This window comes from Augochlora pura, chromosome 6 (genome assembly GCF_028453695.1).
Source record: "Augochlora pura isolate Apur16 chromosome 6, APUR_v2.2.1, whole genome shotgun sequence".
Taxonomy (NCBI): domain Eukaryota; kingdom Metazoa; phylum Arthropoda; class Insecta; order Hymenoptera; family Halictidae; genus Augochlora; species Augochlora pura.
In genome coordinates, this window is record NC_135777.1 from 4520575 (window position 1) to 4541014 (window position 20440).

At 44.3% G+C, this 20440-nt stretch overlaps 4 protein-coding genes across 9 annotated transcripts; 2 read left to right on the top strand and 2 right to left on the bottom strand.

Moving 5' to 3' along the window:
* Positions 1-102: 102 nt before the first annotated feature.
* LOC144471509 (myogenesis-regulating glycosidase) lies at positions 103-16088 on the top strand. Of its 2 annotated transcripts, XM_078183612.1 has the most exons (12): positions 103-1590; positions 4755-5035; positions 5356-5586; positions 5851-6081; positions 6199-6290; positions 8441-8643; positions 9989-10125; positions 11947-12165; positions 12462-12572; positions 12752-13274; positions 13493-13986; positions 14084-16088. In XM_078183612.1, the coding sequence occupies exons 1-12, from the start codon at positions 1546-1548 to the stop codon at positions 14988-14990; spliced, it is 3474 nt and encodes a 1157-aa protein (XP_078039738.1). In that variant the 5' UTR covers positions 103-1545; the 3' UTR covers positions 14991-16088. The 2 variants fall into 2 exon arrangements, with proteins under 2 accessions (XP_078039738.1, XP_078039739.1); XM_078183613.1 differs by lacking the exons at positions 103-1590; positions 4755-5035; positions 5356-5586; ... (2 more) ...; positions 8441-8643; positions 9989-10125 and adding an exon at positions 11416-11833.
* On the bottom strand, positions 6171-10742 carry LOC144471513 (nucleoside diphosphate kinase homolog 5). Of its 2 annotated transcripts, none has more exons than XM_078183622.1 (7): positions 10561-10742; positions 8428-8622; positions 8026-8338; positions 7552-7947; positions 7302-7440; positions 7145-7233; positions 6171-6478 (listed from the first exon to the last, which is right to left on the bottom strand). In XM_078183622.1, exons 3-7 carry the CDS (start codon positions 8269-8271, stop codon positions 6368-6370), a joined length of 981 nt encoding a protein of 326 aa, XP_078039748.1. In that variant the 5' UTR covers positions 8272-8338; positions 8428-8622; positions 10561-10742; the 3' UTR covers positions 6171-6367. The 2 variants fall into 2 exon arrangements, with proteins under 2 accessions (XP_078039748.1, XP_078039747.1); XM_078183621.1 differs by having other exon boundaries at positions 8428-10085.
* LOC144471511 (uncharacterized) lies at positions 15563-20303 on the bottom strand. Of its 4 annotated transcripts, none has more exons than XM_078183619.1 (7): positions 20177-20303; positions 17504-18817; positions 17289-17440; positions 16873-17155; positions 16586-16777; positions 16180-16488; positions 15563-15892 (listed from the first exon to the last, which is right to left on the bottom strand). In XM_078183619.1, the coding sequence occupies exons 2-7, from the start codon at positions 17510-17512 to the stop codon at positions 15575-15577; spliced, it is 1263 nt and encodes a 420-aa protein (XP_078039745.1). In that variant the 5' UTR covers positions 17513-18817; positions 20177-20303; the 3' UTR covers positions 15563-15574. The 4 variants fall into 4 exon arrangements, with proteins under 4 accessions (XP_078039745.1, XP_078039743.1, XP_078039742.1 ...); XM_078183617.1 differs by having other exon boundaries at positions 17289-17446; XM_078183616.1 differs by having other exon boundaries at positions 16879-17155; positions 17289-18817.
* Positions 18267-20358, top strand: LOC144471510 (pickpocket protein 19). The gene is made up of 8 exons (XM_078183614.1): positions 18267-18570; positions 18663-18863; positions 18977-19231; positions 19295-19406; positions 19501-19777; positions 19844-19997; positions 20058-20155; positions 20209-20358. The coding sequence occupies exons 1-8, from the start codon at positions 18305-18307 to the stop codon at positions 20349-20351; spliced, it is 1506 nt and encodes a 501-aa protein (XP_078039740.1). The 5' UTR covers positions 18267-18304; the 3' UTR covers positions 20352-20358.
* The last annotated feature ends 82 nt before the right edge of the window (positions 20359-20440 follow it).

Here is a 20440-nt window from a genome sequence, read left to right on the forward strand (position 1 = left end):
CGCACTTTCTTATTCCATGAGCATGTTTCCGCGTCTGGACGCGTCTCAGAGTTGCATATGAAGTCTCGGGAATGATGGTGCTGGCTAATTTAGGATTAATAATAACAACAACCGAGATAAAACATGCACGTGATGTTCTCATTAAAGACTGTCCATGCCCCGGCTCGTGTCAACATCTCTTCGAGCACCACTACTGCCGAGATTACATAGAGCGATTGTACTATATTGTACTTATAATTCATAAACCGGTTTTATTGCGAATACCGCGATCGGTCATCATAAAAGAGGGACTCTTGTGTGCGTATGCGTGTGTGTGTTCTTTTTTCTTTTTATTAAGAAAACTATATAAATATCTGAATCGTTGCATTATCGTTTCGCCTACCGCGTGACTCGTATACAAGGCGTGGAATTATTTCGCTACGATCTCGTGACTCGGTGAATCAGCGCGTTAAGCATTCTTCTTTTTTGTTACTCGAACCGCTTTCATCCCCTAAAACGTCACGGTCAACTAGAAAAAATCCGTTCAGTCTTGGCTATTGAAAAATCCGTCCGACTCGCGACGAGTTCTCGTGTCCATAATTCTACTGATTCGGTATCAGTGCTCGGCATACAATGTCGCTTATGTAATAAATTGTCCCGCTTGTTTTTCTTTTTTCGCGTATATTGTATAACAAGCTCTGATGATCGTTGCGCTTCAAATATCCAGCTCCCGACAGTTTCAGGCCTTCCAAACCAACGACCTTCTGCGCGGTCTCGGATGGCATCCGAGACCGCAAACCTCGAACCTTCTCCAGCCGCGGAGTTGGGCATTAGTCGAATAACTTTTTGTTTAGACAAATTGTTCGAATGAATAAATAATTGAATAATTTTATTCGCAAATCATCCTATCGCGAAGAAGTTACTACTAATAACTGTATTCGTGAATGAATTATCCTCGAACAATCCATTCGCGGACAGTTCATTTGTGAATAAAAAGTATTTGCAAATGAAATATTACTTTCGAACGGAATGTTATTTGCGAATAAAAACTGTATTTTCTCATTCGAATAGATGTGTACTTGTTTGGCGATCAAATAACAAATAAAAATATAATTCTTATTCTTTGTTCGTTAGTCGAATGAATTTTGCCGAACTCCTGCGGACCGCGAACCATCTCCTCTTTGAAACAAACCGCTGCGTCCTCTCTTTCTTTCTCTCTCTCTCTTTCTACGATCAGAGCAGAGCGCGCTCCGATTTGGTCACTCGCGGGACTTATCGATATCGGTCGACCGTGGGCGGAAAAGAGGGACGTATCTCTGCTCTCGACATCCTGTGAGCGTGTGCGTGCAAACGCGAAACGGCGCGAACGCGGTACCGATACATTGAACGCGGCTGCACAGCCAAGATATCGCTAAGTGGGCGCCGATACAAGGAACGGAGGATCAGTCGAAAACCACCTGTCTCGCAAGGTGGAGGCTTTCCAAGTCTAATCGTATCGGCGCCGAGCTTCGGTGACGAACGTGGGACTAGTCCCGGGAGGATCGATCCTCCTGAAACCGCACAGCCATGGACAAGCTGAAGAGGAAGCGGAAGAAGGCCGACGGTCAGAAGGTGGGTGAACCCTTTTGTTACCAGTTGATCCGTCAAGCTTCTTCCCGGAGACGCGTTCTCCCAGCTCGTTAGCATCATTAGGACGTGTTCACGGACACTCTCGGTTTCTTTGCGACCCTACGCACCTTCCGACACCGCTGATTTGCACTGAGATCGGGGCTAGATCGTCGACCGAAACGATTATTAGCTGGAAAGACGGTCAGATTTTACTCGGTTCGGCTGGGGCCAGCTAACATATCTTTCGTTGACACTTTCTGTTATAAGATGACGACGTTTACGACAGTCTGACACAATGTACAAGAGTTGAAAATCTCTTATAGGTTTACAAATGTTTATGATTGGGACACAAGTATCTTAACACTTTGTCTACCGGTGGTTTTTTTAATAGTTTTTTTTCAATGAGTTTCCGACCGTCGAGTCGCGTCTAGATTGACCCAAGCCTTGGTTTCTAATGTGACGAGTTCTTTGGAAATTATTATTTTTAAGATCACCAAGAACCTATTAACAGGCGCCCGGTAAACAAAGCGTTAATCGTTCTGTACAATTTCTATACCCATTACTGCATAAATATCTTATTGTTGCAAGGGGCTGCCGGCTTCTTCATTGTAGACCACCTCGTCCACCAGAATCCGCTAGTTGCATAAGTTCCCGAGACAATGAGTCCATTGAAAGTGATTCCGATAGTGTCGCGCGAACTGCAGCACCGTTTAAGAGATCAACCTCCGTGGAGACATTGTACTCTCTTGCTACTGCGCCGGGGATTTTTGTTTAACGATCTGCCAAAGAGTATGCTAATGAGCTCTGACGGATGCAGCTGCTCCGGCTCGCAACAGTCATCGACGTATTACGTAAATGACAATCAACTTTGTGGCAGAAATATAGGGAATCGTGAATAATTGCAGATCTACGAGCGAGGAGATTAACGTTCGCCACGGATCAGGCTGTTCTACGGTTAGTTTCGAAGTTGAACAGTCGAAACGAATCGCGTTAGGCGATCGGTCCTCCATTCGCAGATGATACTTCGAGACTTGAACGCCCGCAGCGCGGACGCCATTGTTACGCTGCCGAGCGTAGGGCCGGCCGATTAGCGCCTCTCCGCGACGGTTCCGCCGAGGCCATTCGGTCGAATCGCAAATATTGGCGACCATTTAGCAACAGATGATCTCTGGAAGATCATCGATCGCAGAGTTTCTCGAGATGGAGATCGAGCGGTACGCGGATCAATCGCCAGCGAGAGACTGGGCTTGCAACTCGTGTTTACCGCACGCGCGTAGACTTGGATAACGACGGTGATTAGAGCGAATTTTCCGCGTTATCACGACGATACGGCCCGATTAATTTCCACGCGGCTCGTGGGAAACTCGGTCGGCTTCGCTCGAAGACAATCGACCACTCTCTGATTGTTCATTATCAATCGGGAACTGTTGAACCACCGTTCGACGTCGCGACGCTCGGTTCTTACATAATTTGACCGCAGATGTTATTATTAATAAACTACGGAGCCTCGCGGGTCTATGAAATATGGGAAAGCTAATGCGATCCGACGTTAAAGGAACAGGAAACGTGCGCGAGTCGTTCTCAGATTGTTGGTTCAGATTTACTACCGCGGGAATCGCGTGAACCAAAGTGTTATGATTTACCTGCGGATCTTTATGCGAATTAAATTTTCATCCTTGTTACAGAGAAGACCATGTATGGGGTTTCTAAAGATGTTATAGAAAGCAATATCTCTGCTATTGTTAACGATACTGAAAAATGCTATAGAAACGGATTATATGATTCAAGGGACACATATCACAGTGGAAATCGTTTCTTGTCAAAGGTCATATCTTTCACGATTTCAAGATCAGCGATGTTTTCTTAAACGAGATTACATGTTTCTATCGCGATAGCTAGAATGATGACGTGATTACAATTTATACTATACCATCCTAATACTTTTGGAGGGGATGTATAAATCTCGAATTATAATTATCGCACCTTGCTTTCCGGTTCTACCCTCCGGTGAAACGAAGAGCAGAACGCAAGCTAAAAATAACAAAACAAGAGACAGCGTCGCAAAAGAAATAGCAGTTGGTTTAGTAAGCAGAGATACAAAGAACAAACAGAGGATAAAGGAAACGAGTGCAGAACGCGAGGACATTGTTCGACAGCTGAGAGGAGATTGTTGGTAAACTCGATCCGATAATAGCACCGCTATCTCTGGACACGCTAAACACATCGGTCCGCCCGCGATCCATGGATCTGCGTTCGAAGCCGCGTTTTATCGGCCATCTTCCCGCAATGATCGAGACGATTTTCTGCCACGGGACCAGCCGACTCATTGCCGAGAGTCGACAAAGCAAACCCAAACGGTTGTCTAGGGATAACATATCGTTTGCTAATCGGCGGATTTCAGTTGGCACGCGGTTCTCTTTAATCGGTTTATTGTGCCGATTGTTTGAGAACTCTGTTCGTTGGCCGCCGCGCCGTGCGCAAACAAGATACCAGACCGCCGATAATGCGGCCGCTCTACCGGAGCGTGTAGACACGGCAAACATACGGTAGGTGCGACGAAACGAGCCGCGAATTCCGGAACTGTCGGATAATTTATTCATAGCTGGGATGGGTCTCTAAAGACCCGTTTAAATGACCCGACCTCTGGATTCGCGAAAATCGAATTCGGCGTATGCTAAGCCCTTTTTTTCTTTTTTCGAAAGGACGTCTGGTTCTTTTTAGTTAAATAAAAATGAATTCGTATCGTCGCTATATTCTCGTAAATTGTTCGTACAAATTTAGCTGGGGCACTTCGTGGACTTGCAACGTTTCTAGATACGAGGTGTTTCGAAGTAGGTACGTATCACGCGTCAGGTAGGTGTAGAAATAAAAGACAGCAACGTAAAATTTAAAATAATATGTAAATCCACAGCTTTCGTATAAAAAGAGCCCTTCGTTAAATATTTTTCACGAAAAATGGAAAGATCGATGCTCGGTCAGATATTGTTTCCCAGCACGCACTGTGCATCGTCCAAGACGGTCATTCTCATTCTGCTCAGCCGGGTCGCACCGTTTGTGACTTTAATCAAGCTTAACTGGCCAACTGCCGCTACGACGACGACACCGCTCCCCTCTGTCACCAAACCAGCAATACTGTCACTCACTCCATCCTTGTTCCCTTTGCGCAGAAAGTGTTGCTGTCGATCGTCGATCCCTGGGACGTACGAGTGGCCAGTGTCGATCCGGTCGGCTTGGCGGAGCGTCGAGGCGTTTCTCTCTCGATCGCACAGCCGCAATCGAACGGGAACAACCTGCAGGAGTCGACATCGCCAGGCAGAACGATCAGAACACCATCGCCGTGGTACAAGCCAGCGTACACCAACGCTTTAGAACCGAATTCCAACGGCGGGGCCGCCGAATCCAGCTCTGCCGAACCCACCTGGGTGGATCCTTGGCACTCACCGAGCAGGTAAAGGTCTACTCGATCGCGCTCATTCATAGAGATTCCTGCGAAGCTTCGAGGTCTAAGCTGGTGTCGATCGAACGTTGTAATAATAATAATAATGATAATAGTAATAATTTGTTGGTGTCAACTTATGCGACGTGCAAGCAATCGCACTATAGAGTACAATTATTTAGTATACAGTCGAGAAAAAATTGTTTGAGACCATTAGTTCGAGGCGATTGGTAAATGATTTTCGGGGACTATGAGCTTGATCCTGTCAGTTTTTGCGATAGCTAAAGAGACTCTAATATGTTGAAGCAGGAGTTTTGGCATTGTTGACGCAGATCACCGGCGGAAACTGGATTCAGCTCGCCGGAATCGTCGCAGAAGTCGGGCAGGAAGAAGTCGCCAGCGAGGAGCTCAAGGCGTAACTGCGGCCTCCGGGACGATCAGACAATTCCGGGCGGGAATGGGTTAATCGGCGCGGCGCAGGAAATCACGCGCGATGATTTCGATCACGAGTACAGGGCCGGGTCAGTCGCGAGAGTACGATTCGAGTCAGAAGAGCGGCCCAGGTACCGTCCAAATTCTCTGACAGGATTCAAAACAAACAAACGCCGCATGTCGCGATTACATAAAAATGCAATAATTTATCCGTTGGATGATTCGATATTAGTATAAAATCCTGAGGACAAATTCGGCGGAGTCAAATGAACAACAAAGTGAAATCATATGACATACGTCCTACTTATGACCCTAGAATTTTTTAGAGGCGTAATAGAATCAGGAGTCGATTTATTCAGGCTCTAATTGGTTGATTTTGGTTCTTCAATGTGCAGGAGTTCCACATGGTGTTCGCCGTTGAAAATAGGATCAGCAAAGAGCGAGCTGCAAGCGTCCAAAAAGGTTCCTCTGCCTACGGTGATTGTCAGTACCTGCGAGAACAATACTTCGGCCCAAGAGAAAGATAAAAGAGAGCCTGAGGAGACCTGCAAAGAGGTCAAGGACCCCACCAGGTGTTTCGAGGACAAGGAGCTGGTCAACGTGGTGCAGAACCTTGTCACTTCTAGGTGTGTTAACACCACAAATTAACGTTAGAACTATCGAGCTCGAATCTATATTGTTTTCTAAAAATGACTTGGTTTATTTAAACATCGTATACAATTTATTTTTTAACATGTTTTTAGATACAGCCCGGTGCTCTCGAACTCGCTGAGAAGATCGATCAGTCGCGCATCATGTCGTCGATGCGAATCTCGGAAGGGATCGGACACAGTAGGTGAGACATTGGTAATCAATTTATTGACATAGACTAGTTAGTCGAATCCTGGATGAGCTAGGAGGTACAGAGAAGGTTTAAGTAGGAATCATTGCGAGATCCTGTGGTAGCTTCGGCTTGTTGGGGTTGTTCAGGATCAGCCAATGCGCCAGCCACAGGATCGGCTCGGCTGGCTTCAATTTGCAACACTGAATAATTAATTTATTATTAGGAACATATATCTACGATAATATAATATAATATATACATATATATGTAACATGTGGATGGTTATCGAAGCAAGAAAACACAATTTGATTCGTCTAAAAATAAGAGATTAGATTATTGTTAAAGACATAATTGTGACTATATACAATATATACACGTGTTCGTCTAACCTAAAAATAAGAGAATCAGCAATTAAATGCTTATGCTTTCCAGGCTGATGTTTTATCTTGGACCGATAACTGAATTATAATCTATAGCTTACACTATTTTTACAATCACTACTTCACCATTCGTTCTGATGGTGAGAGAGTCTTTCTATTTACTCAGAAAAATACTCCTTCAAGCTTTTATCCGCTCATCAGTCTCTCTCTCTCTCTCTCTCTCTCTCTCTCTCTCTCTCTCTATTCTCATTCTTCAACTGCCGCGTCGTTGTTTCGACTCTTGATGACTTACTGCTGTGTCTACACATTCACAGCTCACTCATACATAAAACTTACATATATGCAATAATAAAATACACGGAAAATAAACAATACATTTCTGGAATCACCTGACAATGAAGTAAAAATGACTTTTCAGATCTGCCAATTTTTAAAAAAAATGCGCAGTTGCATAAGCATGTAATTATAAGTTTTGACAACGGTTACCAAGGACAATCCCTCCGTGATGACCGGATTGATGACCTCTTCCAAGTGATCGACGGCCATTTGGTTCTTTAAAATGGGTTCCACGATAGCTGCAAGGAAACAGTTCAAAAGCGAGTTGTCCTATGAAAAAGATCTAGAAGAGACTTGGATCACTCACATTCAGGAAAGAAGAAGTGTATCTCTCTCTCTGCTTCCTTCCTGGAGCAGCTACCATGAACGGCGTTCTTGAAATCCTCACCGCGTCTTCCGAATCTAGCTCTGATACTGTCAGGATAATACAGCCGTGCCTCTGCCACCTGCGTGTGACGTCGTTAATTATATATTACCGATATTATTAACATTATTATTAGCAATGTAAATAGTATGCAAATAACGATCTCGCATTAATATCAAGTAATTGTAAAAACCTTGGTCGGCCCCATAAGCAACCTCCAATCCTGCACGGCGCGGTGCTTGGCTAAAACGTGGACGACTATGGGGCCAGATGCCATGTAAGCCACCAGATGAGCGAAGTTCAGCTGGCCGTACTTGTCCGAATAGAACTCGGACACGTGTTCCGGCGTGAGCTGTAGCCACCGCGTTCGATACACCTCGAAGCCTTCCTCGAAGATACACCGCTCGATCTGCTTCCTGTACACCACAGCTTCCGGTTTAATGATCGCTAGAGTACACTCGATGTCCGGCTCCTCTTCGACTTCCTCCTCGCAGATGCACGGCTCGAACGACACCACCGGCGGCTGCCATACTTCCTCCTCGTCTTCACCCAAGAGGCACTCGCATTCCCGCGGGCTGACGAACTTGTACTAGACGTTTCGAGAAGTCTGACCAATGATTAGAAGTTCGACAAGGCTTTGGATCGGCTGAAATTCTGAAGAATTTACCGTTCTGGTGTCACTGGAGGAGATAGAGCTCGCAGGAGACACGTTCGTGTTTCTGCAGACTGACAATCCTATATTGGATTGCGAAGAGTCCACCGGTTCCAGGTCGTCCTTATCCGAAAGCGTGGTGCAACTGGTCTTCCTGGTCACATCTCTCGTAGGACGATACGATTTCGAGCACGACGTGAAAAGCGTCACGGTTTCTGTGCCGTTTTTCTGCTTGTCCTTTTCATTAGAACAGTCGCACATGTTGGACAATTAAAAGATTCCTCAGCTTCTGTTCATAGTGCGCCGAGATTGTCGAGGTTATTGGCGTCTGAAACAAATGACATTATCGGTGGCACTGTGCAAGCACCGTGAAAAAAAAGAAAAGAATTATTGAGATATTCAGTAGTAAAATCGCACAAATATGTTACAGATCAGAAGTTGACCGAGCCTAACGCATTGAAAGCGAGTACGGCGGCAGAACGGCGACCCGAAGTCATCCAGAACAGGACTGCCGGAGGACTGATTCGTCCTGAAACGGTTGGAGCACTCAGCGCGGCGCGCATTCGTAAAACCAGCGTGTCGATGCCGAGCAATCTGGATGAAATGGAGGATCTACGGATTGACAGGCAAAAGGTGGGACTATTTCATGAATCGGTAGATCTTGATCATTATTTTTTAAAGCACAGGATCACCAGGAAATATTAAATTCAGGGATTAGCTAGACATTATCTATACATCTTTTAAAACTTGTAAACCCTGTGATGGTAGAGGCGAATTTCTTTTAGTTTTTCGAAATTATCTCGTAATTTTACTGCAATCTAATCTACCCTGTCTTAAAATAGACAGTTTCAGCTTTAATTTAAGCTAAGTTGCATAAAGATAACTCTATGGGAACATGTTTCAAAATTCATCTGAATTATCACTTTGAATTCGTGCAATTTTCCAGTCTCTTACTAGGTTTCAGAGACTTATTGCACAATCGAATACATAATTCTTCGAGTGCAAAGGGTTATATATGAAAAAAAACATCGCGACGGAAATTATTACAGAGTTGTTTTGGTATACAAAATCCGACCGCAGTTTATGATATGTGAATCTTCGAGGACAATCGCGATCAATAACACCGTCTCCTGTAGTCAGTGCGTCGCTGTTGACAGGATTAAGAGCATCGTCACAATTATCAGGTGTTTGCAAAGTGCGTGGAGAAGAAGAAATTCGTAGCCAGGTTTTCTCTTCGTCGATGAGTCTTTCTCTCTCCCTCTCTCTCTCTCTCTCTCGATCGCGCGACGATCAGAATTTTGGAGCTGCGAATGTCATTGTTTGATAAGATTTTGGCAAGCCGGCTGTTACTCTTTCGTCGCGTGGAAACCGAAGACGTAAGACCGTTGTTGCCAATGAACGGGAAGGATGCAGCCGATCACAAATACAGCTCGATCTACTCGTTGGAGAAGGCATTGTCCGGCGCTGAAAAGCCGAAACTGAACATGATCCAGGAGGTTCGTTTCCGGTTTGCTGATACAGTGGTTCTTTGGCCTTGCCAGTGGTTATTTGATCGTTCTATCTTCGTATCAGTAAACTGATTGACTCGGCATATTATAGGATCGACGAATCCTTCTTAGAATAAGCTTGGGCATTATTTTTGTATAAACCAATTATAATCTGAACATGATCCGTTACGGTGCGGCACGCCGGAAGGCTGTTGTACATATGGATAAGTATCTCTACGATCGCGTGATGTTTACATTACGATCCGCGGCAGCTACTCTGAATCACCGCACCAGATAATTTCTGCAATTTCAGTTAAATCAACGATGCGTGGGATTGTAGTTGAACTGCTTTCGAATAGTCCGGACGATTACAGCTTGCTAGATGTTTTAACGAAGGATTGAAAGAATTTGCCGTTCTCGCGTTGGATAAAAATTACCAGAGACTTTACTGCGAATCATATTAAATATTTATAACTATTAAATTGTCACAGGGAACCACATCGAAGTTTGCCAGATCCGAAAGCGAGGACAGCAGCAGCGTGACGTTCAGCAACAGCGGATCAACGCCGAATGGAAGCCCACTTGGCTCTGAAACAGAGGAGGAAGCGAACGACGAAGAATTGGCCAAGTGAGTCTAAGATATGGCAATTTAAAGTACAGTATTATTTCAAGAAATTTTCTGTAACTACTCTATGCCAAAGAAGACACACCGGTCGGGATTTTCTTAATTTTCAGAAGCGATCTCGAAATTTGATTTAGAGATTAATTATCCTATCTTAAAGTAGGCACTTTCAGCTTTAATTTGAGTGCTCAAATGTTGATGAATTACGCCGGGAACACAATTTAAAATCGCTTCAAAGTTTTTGTACAATATCGAATAACCTTCTTCCTAGTTAGCAATCGGGATTCTTCAATTTTTTATATGGTTTCGATGTTTTTTTTTCAATCAAAAGCATCTCGACTCGAAGTGGATGCTTCCAGCTTTACTTTGAGTTCTTGAAGGTTAAGAAATTCCTACGGCAAAACGTTATATTAATTTTGTAACATTGCGAAAAGTACTTACAATTGGTCTTTGAAGTTTGGCTAACTGTTACATTAACCAATTATAATTTGCGTTATTGTCGTTTAGTTTTTTAGCATAATATCGATGCAGCAGAGTCTTTTGAACAATTCTATGCACTTGCTTTAGTTATGTATACCGTAATTTACCATAATTAATGTTTTTAGATGACCCTACATTCTACATATAATGTGGCACCTCTGGTGGAGGAACAATGAAGTTTCTTTCCATGTCCGTACAGCGACAATTGATCCAGTGGGAGAACGCCCAAACTATTAGTCAAATCCGACGGTTGGTAATTCGACGAACAGTTTGAGCATTTTCTTAATGAACCAATTGATACTAAAAGGACATCACAAAAAGCTTCATTGTTGTTTCACCAGAGGCGCTACATGTGCACTTTGCAGAGTCGTAAAAAACATTAATTATGGCAAAATTAAACGGAGGGCATATAATTGTTTAGGAGAATTTGTTACATCGATATCACATACAACGGAAACGATGTTATTGCGAAACTGAATTAACTGCTCTTTGAAGTTTGATTAACTATTATTATAATTAATTATGTCCTTAATGATTATTAATTATTTCTTTTATACAACATCAATGCAGCAAATTTCCCTGAATGTTTCTGTGCTCTTGGTTTAGTTTTTATACCCTAATTTTGGTGTGCATATGCAGTTTGCATATGCACACTAAAATTAAACCCGGTGTGAAAACAACCTACGTCTTATCGCATTGGTTTCACAATTCTCTATAAGGAACTGCAACGCTGCAGGCTTCTGTTCTAAAAGTCCTTCGAATAACCGGACGAAACCAGTAACCGGCTCGACGTCAAGAGACGTTTGAGAGGATCATCTTCTGGTCCGACCTTGCTTCTATCGCTCGAGGGTTATCGCTGGTAGCACCGACTTGTTCTCAGCTCTCGCAATCGCCGCAGTAGTTGATCGACCGGCTGTTGCTCGTCAAGAGCAACATTCGTGTTTTTCTTTCGTCCGCGGAGAAAAGTGCATTCATCTCTCGCATTTTGTTGGTCTCGTCGACCGGCATATGCACGCGCCACGCCGCTCATTGCCAGTGCGTCGGACCTCCCGGATATAATTCATACAGTTCATACAATTCATATAACTTATACAGTTCGTACAATTTGAACAATTGGTACAGTTCATATAATTCATACGATGCCGATTGGATAGCGTGACTCTTATACGATTGTTCCTAAAACCAACGGAATGATTCCGAGATACGACGTCGGCAGTGCTATGTCACTGCAAAGGTACACACTGCGAACAATATATCTCATTTTCCGATATATCGCGCCATCCCTTTTCGAAAGTATCCGATCCGCGATCCGATTCTTTTCGTTTGCTGAGAGAAACGGTGTTTCAGAGTTCCTCTGCAAGCTCCGCCGCGTAGGAAAATCAGAACCGTGCCGCCGATGATGAACCAGAAGCTGGGGACCGATCAGCTGGAGCTGCCGGGTGCGCAGAGTGCGAATTCAACGATAACAAGCGTGAACAGCATCAGCAGTTTGCTCAAGGAGAAGCTACAGATGTCTCTTCCTCAAGCCTTGCGCAGCAGCAAGAAGAGGCAGAACGCGGACTATCGGTCAGTCGATGGTTTTTCAGCGACAATAGTAATAATTGAACTACGGATTTTTATGCTATGACATAAAAATTAAATAACAAGTTTATTTTCTTTTATTCGGTAATATGCATCATCCAGTATTTATATATTTAATCATTTAATTAGTCATTCAGTCAAGCGTTTGGAATTCTTTCAATGTTTCTACCATTTGTAATTGCAGCTACCCAATTTTGTCATACATGTATAAAATCCGCAGTCCGATAATATAACACTATTAAATAATTTTCGATTGAGAGTTGCTCCGTGTAACGTTGCAGGCTTCGAACATTCGTTGGCATACTGTTTCTCTGCGTTGTTTTCCTCGTTGGATTCGCACACATATATTATACTCAGCATGTCCTGCAACGTGCTTACTTCGACAAATTCAGGTATCGTAACACATTGAAGTAAATTTCTTTGCGAATTACAGGTGATTCATCTGTTTAAAATAGATCAAATGAGAACAGAAAAGAAAAGAAAATAGCATAAATTGAACTCGGATAAAATACAGTAATTATTAAATATCAAATGCTTGCGAGTTACTTAGACCTGTTTTCTCTTTATACAGGTTCAATAAGAACGAGAGGATGATGCACGTGTACAGCAGCACAGGGGCTGAAGTGATCGCAGCCAGATTGGGCGAAGGCATTCCTGCGGACACCGGCGTATTCCCCTGTCTGCCGCATCATCAGAAACCAGATTCCGTCTGCTTAGAATGGTTGCAGCAAACGCGGCTCTACCTAGCGCACACGCAGCACGAGGACATGCACTGCTACCACGTTACCTGGCAAAGCTTGAACCCTTTCTACAAGCCAACGGACTGCTTCGACTGGTCGCCGAAGAGAGGCCATTGGTACGGAGTCGGTCAAGTGCACCATCCCGCGAGTAATTTGCACAACATACCCTATCCCCTCGAACGGGGAAGCCTCGATCTGAGTCCGTTCATCACCGGCGACGCCGCGAAACATCCGTTCGGCAACGTCCTGAAACGCTACTTCCTGAATTCAAAGGGCGCGACGATTCTCGTCGATCCAGACTCGCCTCTGTACGTCTCAATCAATGCTAACAAGAGCACCGATTTCTGTCTGCAGGTAGTTCTGCCTCCATAATCACAACGCTACCGAAATACACTGCTAAAAAGAAATGATCTCCTAGAGAAGTGTTCGATAAAAATTGACAAACTTTGTACTGACGATTACTCCGCGAGATATCATCGTAAGATGATAATTTCTTTTTTAAATTAAAGCTTGAAATCGCTACTTTAAAATACCATTTTTAATTTGATTAAATAAGCCAATCTTGATTGTAGGCGCAGCACGATGCGTTCGCGTACATCAACCACCTCACGCCACTCCCGCAGCTGAACTACACGATCTGCGCGACAGACAACATGAAGAACCTGCATTCCTCCATAGCAGAGAAGTCTCTGTGGGACGGGTTGAAGCCGGACGAGCTGAACGCGGTTCACTCACTGCTATCAGAGCCCGTGTGGCAGATCACGCCTATGGACGAGGCCGCAATTTATAATTACACGGAGGACGTGATCGCCCTCGGCTTCCTCCGTCAAGGACACGTCCTGCTGAGTGAGGAATGGCAACCCAGCACCGGCGACTTCGTGCTCGACGAGGAACGGTTCCCTTCCATGGAGGAAACGATTAATATTATCCACCGTCGCGGCTTTAGGATCGTCTTCACCATACAACCCTTCATATCTACGGAATCTGTGAACTTCAAGGATGCGGTTAACAATAGGCTTCTGATTTCAGAGAGGGGCAGTGACCCAAGGATACCCGCGTTGACCAGGTATCTTATGCAACAATTAGCAATAAATATTTGGCCAAAAGGAATAGTGACGAATTAGTTATAAAAACGAATTTTTTTTTTAAACTTTGCTTACCAGGTACAAGCAGGGGAATAGCGTAGGTGTGTTAGATATCACGAACAACGAGACACTGCCCTGGTTGCAGAGCAAGCTGGAGAGTCTAATAATGAAGTACCACGTGGACTCGTTCTACTTGGACCTCGGGACGGCGCAGGATATGCCGCATTACTACAAATGCGAGCAACCTTTGACGAATCCGGATCATTACAAAACCTTGTTCACTAAAGCGATTGTAGGTTCTGTGCCGGTGGTCGGTGTCTCAGGAGCGATCTCTAGACCGAGACCTCCGGTGTTCGTCTCCCTGCCACCGTTCTCTTCATCGTGGAAAGAAATTAAGACCGTCATCCCGACGGTATTGACTTACGGAATGATAGGCTACCCGTTCATCATGCCTGGAGCTGTCGGTGGAGACGTGGCTCTGCCAATGTCCGACAACAATCCAGACAACGACCACGAGGTCAGCCTGCCGGATAAGGAGCTGTATATTAGGTGGCTGCAGCTGTCGACCTTCTTGCCGGTGATCCGATTTACACACCTGCCTAGCAAGTACTCCGACGAGTCCGTCCTGGAGATCGCCAAGAGGTTAACTACGCTCAGGCAGAAGACCGTGACACCGTTGCTAAAAAAATACGCGAAGGAGACTCTAGAAACCGGCCTGCCCATCATCAGGCCTCTATGGATGCTGGACCCAGCCGATCCAGCCTGTCATGTAGTCATCGACGAGTTTTCCGTCGGCGAGGAGCTAATCGTAGCTCCCGTCATCTACTCCGGAAGCAGACAGAGGGAGGTCTACCTGCCGGCAGGAGTATGGAGGGACGGGATTGATGGCAGCCTCAGGAAAGGTTCCAGGTGGATCCACAACTACAGAGTGGCCGAGGACAATGTCGCGTACTTTGTGAAAATGCCCGACAACACTAGGTTTTGAACCACCAACGCGATGGACTGTATTTCAGTTAGCTGTGTTCCACGAAACAGCTGTTTTATACTTTGCAAGAAGTAAAGTATGCGATAAAACCGACTGGTACGGCAAAGTTTCCAAAAGTGTAACACGTCGATTTTAATGAGATTCTGGTGTGATATAGTTTGTTGAAAAATTATATGGATCATTGTTGATACAAAAAGATGGGTGTGAAATATTTTTTGAGAATCTATATTGTACTAAAATCTTGTAGAAATCGTGTTACACATGGAAATGTTTCTTGTAAGATGAATTAAGAGACAAGAGATAGAATGAGAAGTCTCTAGAAAACACCTCTTACTCACGTCCACGTAGCTGACTAGTGTTCGTTAGTAGAGACTGCTGATAGTGCTTAAGAGGCAGGTATCGAACCTCGCCGTAACTCTGCAAGTATTTATTTCTTTATACTTAGAAAATATATTTATTTTACTCGTCCACGCCATTTATTCCGGCGCACACGCTGCGTTCAAACCGCTGGAAAATATAGTCGTCTAAAAACATGATCATAGTGCTCCGCAGTTTTGAGCATTCGGGGCAAGATGCTCGCGTTTCTACTTCTCTTCGTGGGGTTGTTGTTGTCGCTCCTCGACGCGTTGCTCGACCGCGACTGTGTGAGTTTGCGGTGCAGATAACGACAGCCTGGGCGAACATGTGTCCAGAAACTTCTGAAGGGTGCAAAGCTGGCTGAACATGTTCTGGATGTGGTTCATGTGCTTCCACCGCACCGATTTTAAATGCTTGATGCACTCCTGGTTTACTCCGCGGTGGGTCAGCACATCCTTTAAGGATCCGCAACAGTCGCTTTGCAGAGCACGCGCTAACTCTACGCAGAGCTCGTCTTTTACCGGACCTCGTGTAGATTCGACGTTCTGTAAATATTAAAGTAGGCTAAGTGTGCAGGGCAATATTACGGTGGAAATAGTTTCTTTGTTAAAGGCTATATCTCGTCTTTCTATCGTTATACTATGATAGCTGAGATCAAGACGAATCCAATAACCTGTTGTAATATAATCTTCGCGCGACCTTAGGCCGGTAATATACTTCAATAAAAAAGTTTATCAAAAAGTTTGCCGTAGAAATAATTTTATAATATCAGTAGCTATAAGAGAGGAAGGCAAGAACCAGGGTCTCTAAGACGTAGACAACTATAGCGGACCTTTGGTTGATCCGACGACGACGCGAACGCGTGTCTGACCTCATCGATCATACCGACGATCTCATTCTTCGTGGCCCGAAGATTCATGTCACCGGCTTCATAAAGATTCTTTCTAGCGTCCTGATCTTGTTCTTGAAGAAGCTTCTCGTCGTCGCTGTTCGTCGACTCGTCTTCGGCCTTGCAAATAACGTGCTTTCTACTGGCGGACCGTTTACCTTGCTTAGATACCAAGTTTAGGGCATTCCGACTATGCCCAGACCTCTCCTTCACGAAATCATGAACATTTGCCCCCCTTCCTCCGAGTTGCGTCTACAAAAACAAGCGATGAACAGGGCTAAAGTTTAAAGAGAAGGTGAAATTTGTGAAACTCCGAGAGCGTTGGTCATCGAGAACAATTTATGCTAACTTCTAAGAAGTTGTAGTTGTTATAGCATTTCCTCTGCGGTCGCCGATTTTCTAAATCATCGACAGCGGTCTCCGCGCTATCGCATTGGAGTAGGTCCAGCTGGCATCTGATGTTCTCATTCTCAAGCTCGTCCTTCCTGCGCTGCCTCGAACTCCGGGATTCTTTCCTTTTCCTGTACTCCTCTGGCAATGTCTGTCGGTAGACCGTATAAATGTATTAAATAGTAGAAATGAAACCTGATTTTTAGATTCGCGAAATTCGAGCAAAATTGTTGTATAGTTTCAAACCTTTACTTTGTAATCGCGCCAATCGTCGTGGTAGCATCCGTTCTCTAAGTATTGCGGGTACACGCAACAACCGTCTACGTTGTCAGCCAGAAAGATCTGGTCCTCATCGCTTCTCCGTTGACACCGGTGTCCATTGGTCTGCCGTTTCCTCGAATGATTGTACGAATTCGACGTACCGTGACCACACACCACGCGAATCACCGATTCCTCGTGATTCTGCGGCAGGCTCATACTCAGCTTGTCCGCGTAATTGTCTATTATTCTTTCCATGTTCTTGTAGCATCTGGAAACAAGGTTCACTTGAGAGAATATTGACCGATATAGCAAGTGTAATGCTAAAGACCCATAACTATTAAAATATTCGAGTGTCGTTGTCGGGACACTTTGAGAACGGGAGCAGATCGACGAAAAATTACTTGGTCTTTCCAGAGGAATGTTTCGGCACCTCGAGAGAGTAATGACAGGACGGACAACGTTGCAACTGGCTCCTCGGTCTCCTCCTTGGCCTGATTTCCGGCTGCAGGAGCTCGATGTCCTGTATCGGCTGAACGCAGTTCGAGCAATACGCCTGTTCCTGCGGAAAACGTAGAAATAGACGCGGTCCGAGATTCTGTCTCCGTTGCGATATTACCATTTCCATGAAAATTTGCAGTAACGTCGCTCGGAAACGTCGATTAAATTCGCGACGCGGCTCGATCCGCACATATCCGGAACCCCCTGTAGTCGAATTCACCCTTCGCTCATGCTAAGTTTGGTGATCGTGATCCGTCTGTCCGTTACGTGCTCTCGTACAGCGCGCACAAACTCCGCGAAAGATCGATTCGCATGCTTTTCTTTCGCTCACGATTTCACACAGTAGGCGGTGACCAGCGATCGAAAATTCCTCTGATTTCAATTAATTACAATTACGATACTGCTCTGCTGCAGAGTTGTACAAAATTACAATTGAATTGCCAGCGGTGTTATAATTACATCAAATTATAGTTCGTAATTGCAATTGGAGTATAATTACAAAATACTAAGTGAATAGTAGTCTACATATTTTACGCATTTATGACAGAAATGTAAATAGCATTTAATTTATTTAAAAAGACAAAAAAAAATATCCAAGTAGCTTCTGCATCTTGCAACTAATCCAGACAGGTTTTATTTTGCATAAAAATCGATAAAAATAAACGAGAAAAATAAAAGAGAACGATTAGAACCGTTCTCTTCATCGATTTTTATGATCTCCTATTGCACAACCGCGCAGGCAATTTCTGTTCTACACGAACGCAATTCGCGATCAAAATCGCATCGATTTGAGCTCGTTATCTGTTCCACCGATCAGTATCGAAGTTATTTATAATTAATTGTTGCGTGGTACTAAAAAACAGTATAAAACTTGTTCCACCGAGTTCAGAAACGGATAAGTAGTGAAACAGTTAGGACTATGTCGAAAACGTCGTTGAATAAGGCGATTACGCTGCAACAGCTTGACTATTTTTACGGCAATGAAATCTTGCCGGACTTCCGGACTCGAAAGGAAGCAACCCTAAAGGATCTGGCGACGGTACCACCGGACGAACCAACGGAGATCGGTATGCCGACGATTAATCCGAAATCGGAGCTGCAGAAGTATTTCGTTGAATTCTGCAGCGGCTCGACTATGCTTGGTTTCAACCACATTGTTGCGCCGAACAGACATCCGTTTGAAAAGTAAGCCTAATCTTGCGGAGAAAGTAGACAGCCTTCTTCAGCTGGTATCCAACAAAACTGGTAAACCAATTTTCTCATTCGCAATCCTCAAGATTCCTGGTTATATTAGTCGTGGGCATCGCGTTGATGTTGCTGGCACTGCTGTCGATCACGTTTTGGAATCGCTACCAATACGAGGCCACCGTGATCGTGGTAGACAACGACTTCTACCACTTCATATTGAACAAACCAGCCGTGTTCATCTGTCCTGTGCCGAACATAGAGAAGAGTAAAATTCCAGAAGTATTTAAAAAGTAAGGATTTTGCAGTTACCGATATTTAAACGAAAACTGAACGAAATACCATATTATTACACGAGTTAACGCTATAATCAATAACAAAAGTAAACATGTTACTATCTCTGCAGTTACAGCATCGAGTACACACCGGAAACAGAAAAGTTCTTCACCTTCCTGGCGAACGTGGACTACGGAAATATGAACGAGACACCGAATTTCGATCAGGTGCCGCCGACAAAATGGCTGAAGATTCTTTACGAGATACGCAAGGACATCCCTTCGCAAGTCTTAAAGGAACCCGACCCTTACGCGGGTCTAGTCATGACGGAAAGAGGCTTCTGCTCGGTGAACAGAAGCCCAGTCGCGGTGTATTCGACCTACGAGTGAGTACTGCACATCAGACCGGGGCACTTATTTCTTTATTTCGTTTTTTCTTTCATCCCTAGGTACTGGATGAACAACAATTGGACCGTCGTTCCGGAACCGGAAGAACTGGTAACCATTAATATAAACGACGATCGGTCGCAGGAATCATTTGCCACGAGGGATGACGCGCTGGTATCGTTTAAACGTTTACTAGATGCTATTGTTTAATTAAATTTCTTAGAGTCTATCTTAGATTCTTCCGAGGAATGTTTTCTTTGCAACTTAGTTCGCCGTGATCGATCCCAACGAGATCTTGCTGTACAACTCGCCCATGAAATGGATGAAGCCAAAAATATTGCAACGTCCGATCATGATGATAACTTTGATTCAGACGAAGCCGAACGTGCGAGAGCTACAAGTTCATCAAAGACGTTGCAAATTCAGCAGCGACGGTGGCTTGCAAACCTGGCCGATCTACTCAAAAAATATGTGCATTGTCGAGTGCAGGATGCGAACAATTCAACATCTATGCAAGTGTCGGCCGCACTTTGCCAGGCCCATAGGTTTGAACATCATTTAAAAGCGGTTCCGCTGTCTGTATTGGTACTAACAGGTCGATCTACTTTCAGATGGAATCGAGATATGCAACTCGACGCAACTACGTTGCATCGCAAGCATCAAAGAGAAGCTGTTTCTGTTCACCAGCCCGCCAAAATATTGCAAATGCATTCCGTCCTGCGACAATTACGAATACTCAATCACGGATACCAAAATAAGCGAAATGTATTAGAATTTCTAAAGCTTATCAATTCGATGTTAACTAATACCGCTTAATTGTTTCAGAGGCGTTCCAAGTAGTTCTTCAACCCTCACATTGATCACCTATTTTCCGTCTCAGGTCTTCTATCGAACACTGCTTTACGGCTTCACTGATTTTTTAAGTAAGTCTTTAATCCACTCACGAGGAAATTAATTAAAGGAGGTTCTATCTTAGGCAGCGTCGGCGGAGCTGCGGGATTGCTTCTAGGTGCCAGCGTGTTATCCTTCGTGGAAATAATCTACTTCATGACATTGCACGCATGCTTTTACGCGAGACGAGCGAGCCAGAAGAAGAAGAAAAGATTCCTCGGGGTTTAGGGCAGGGTATTCCTTAAAAAATATCGTTTATTTGAAAACAAGTTACTTTTTCCCGACAGAGAACACGATGTAAAATAAATATCATTACG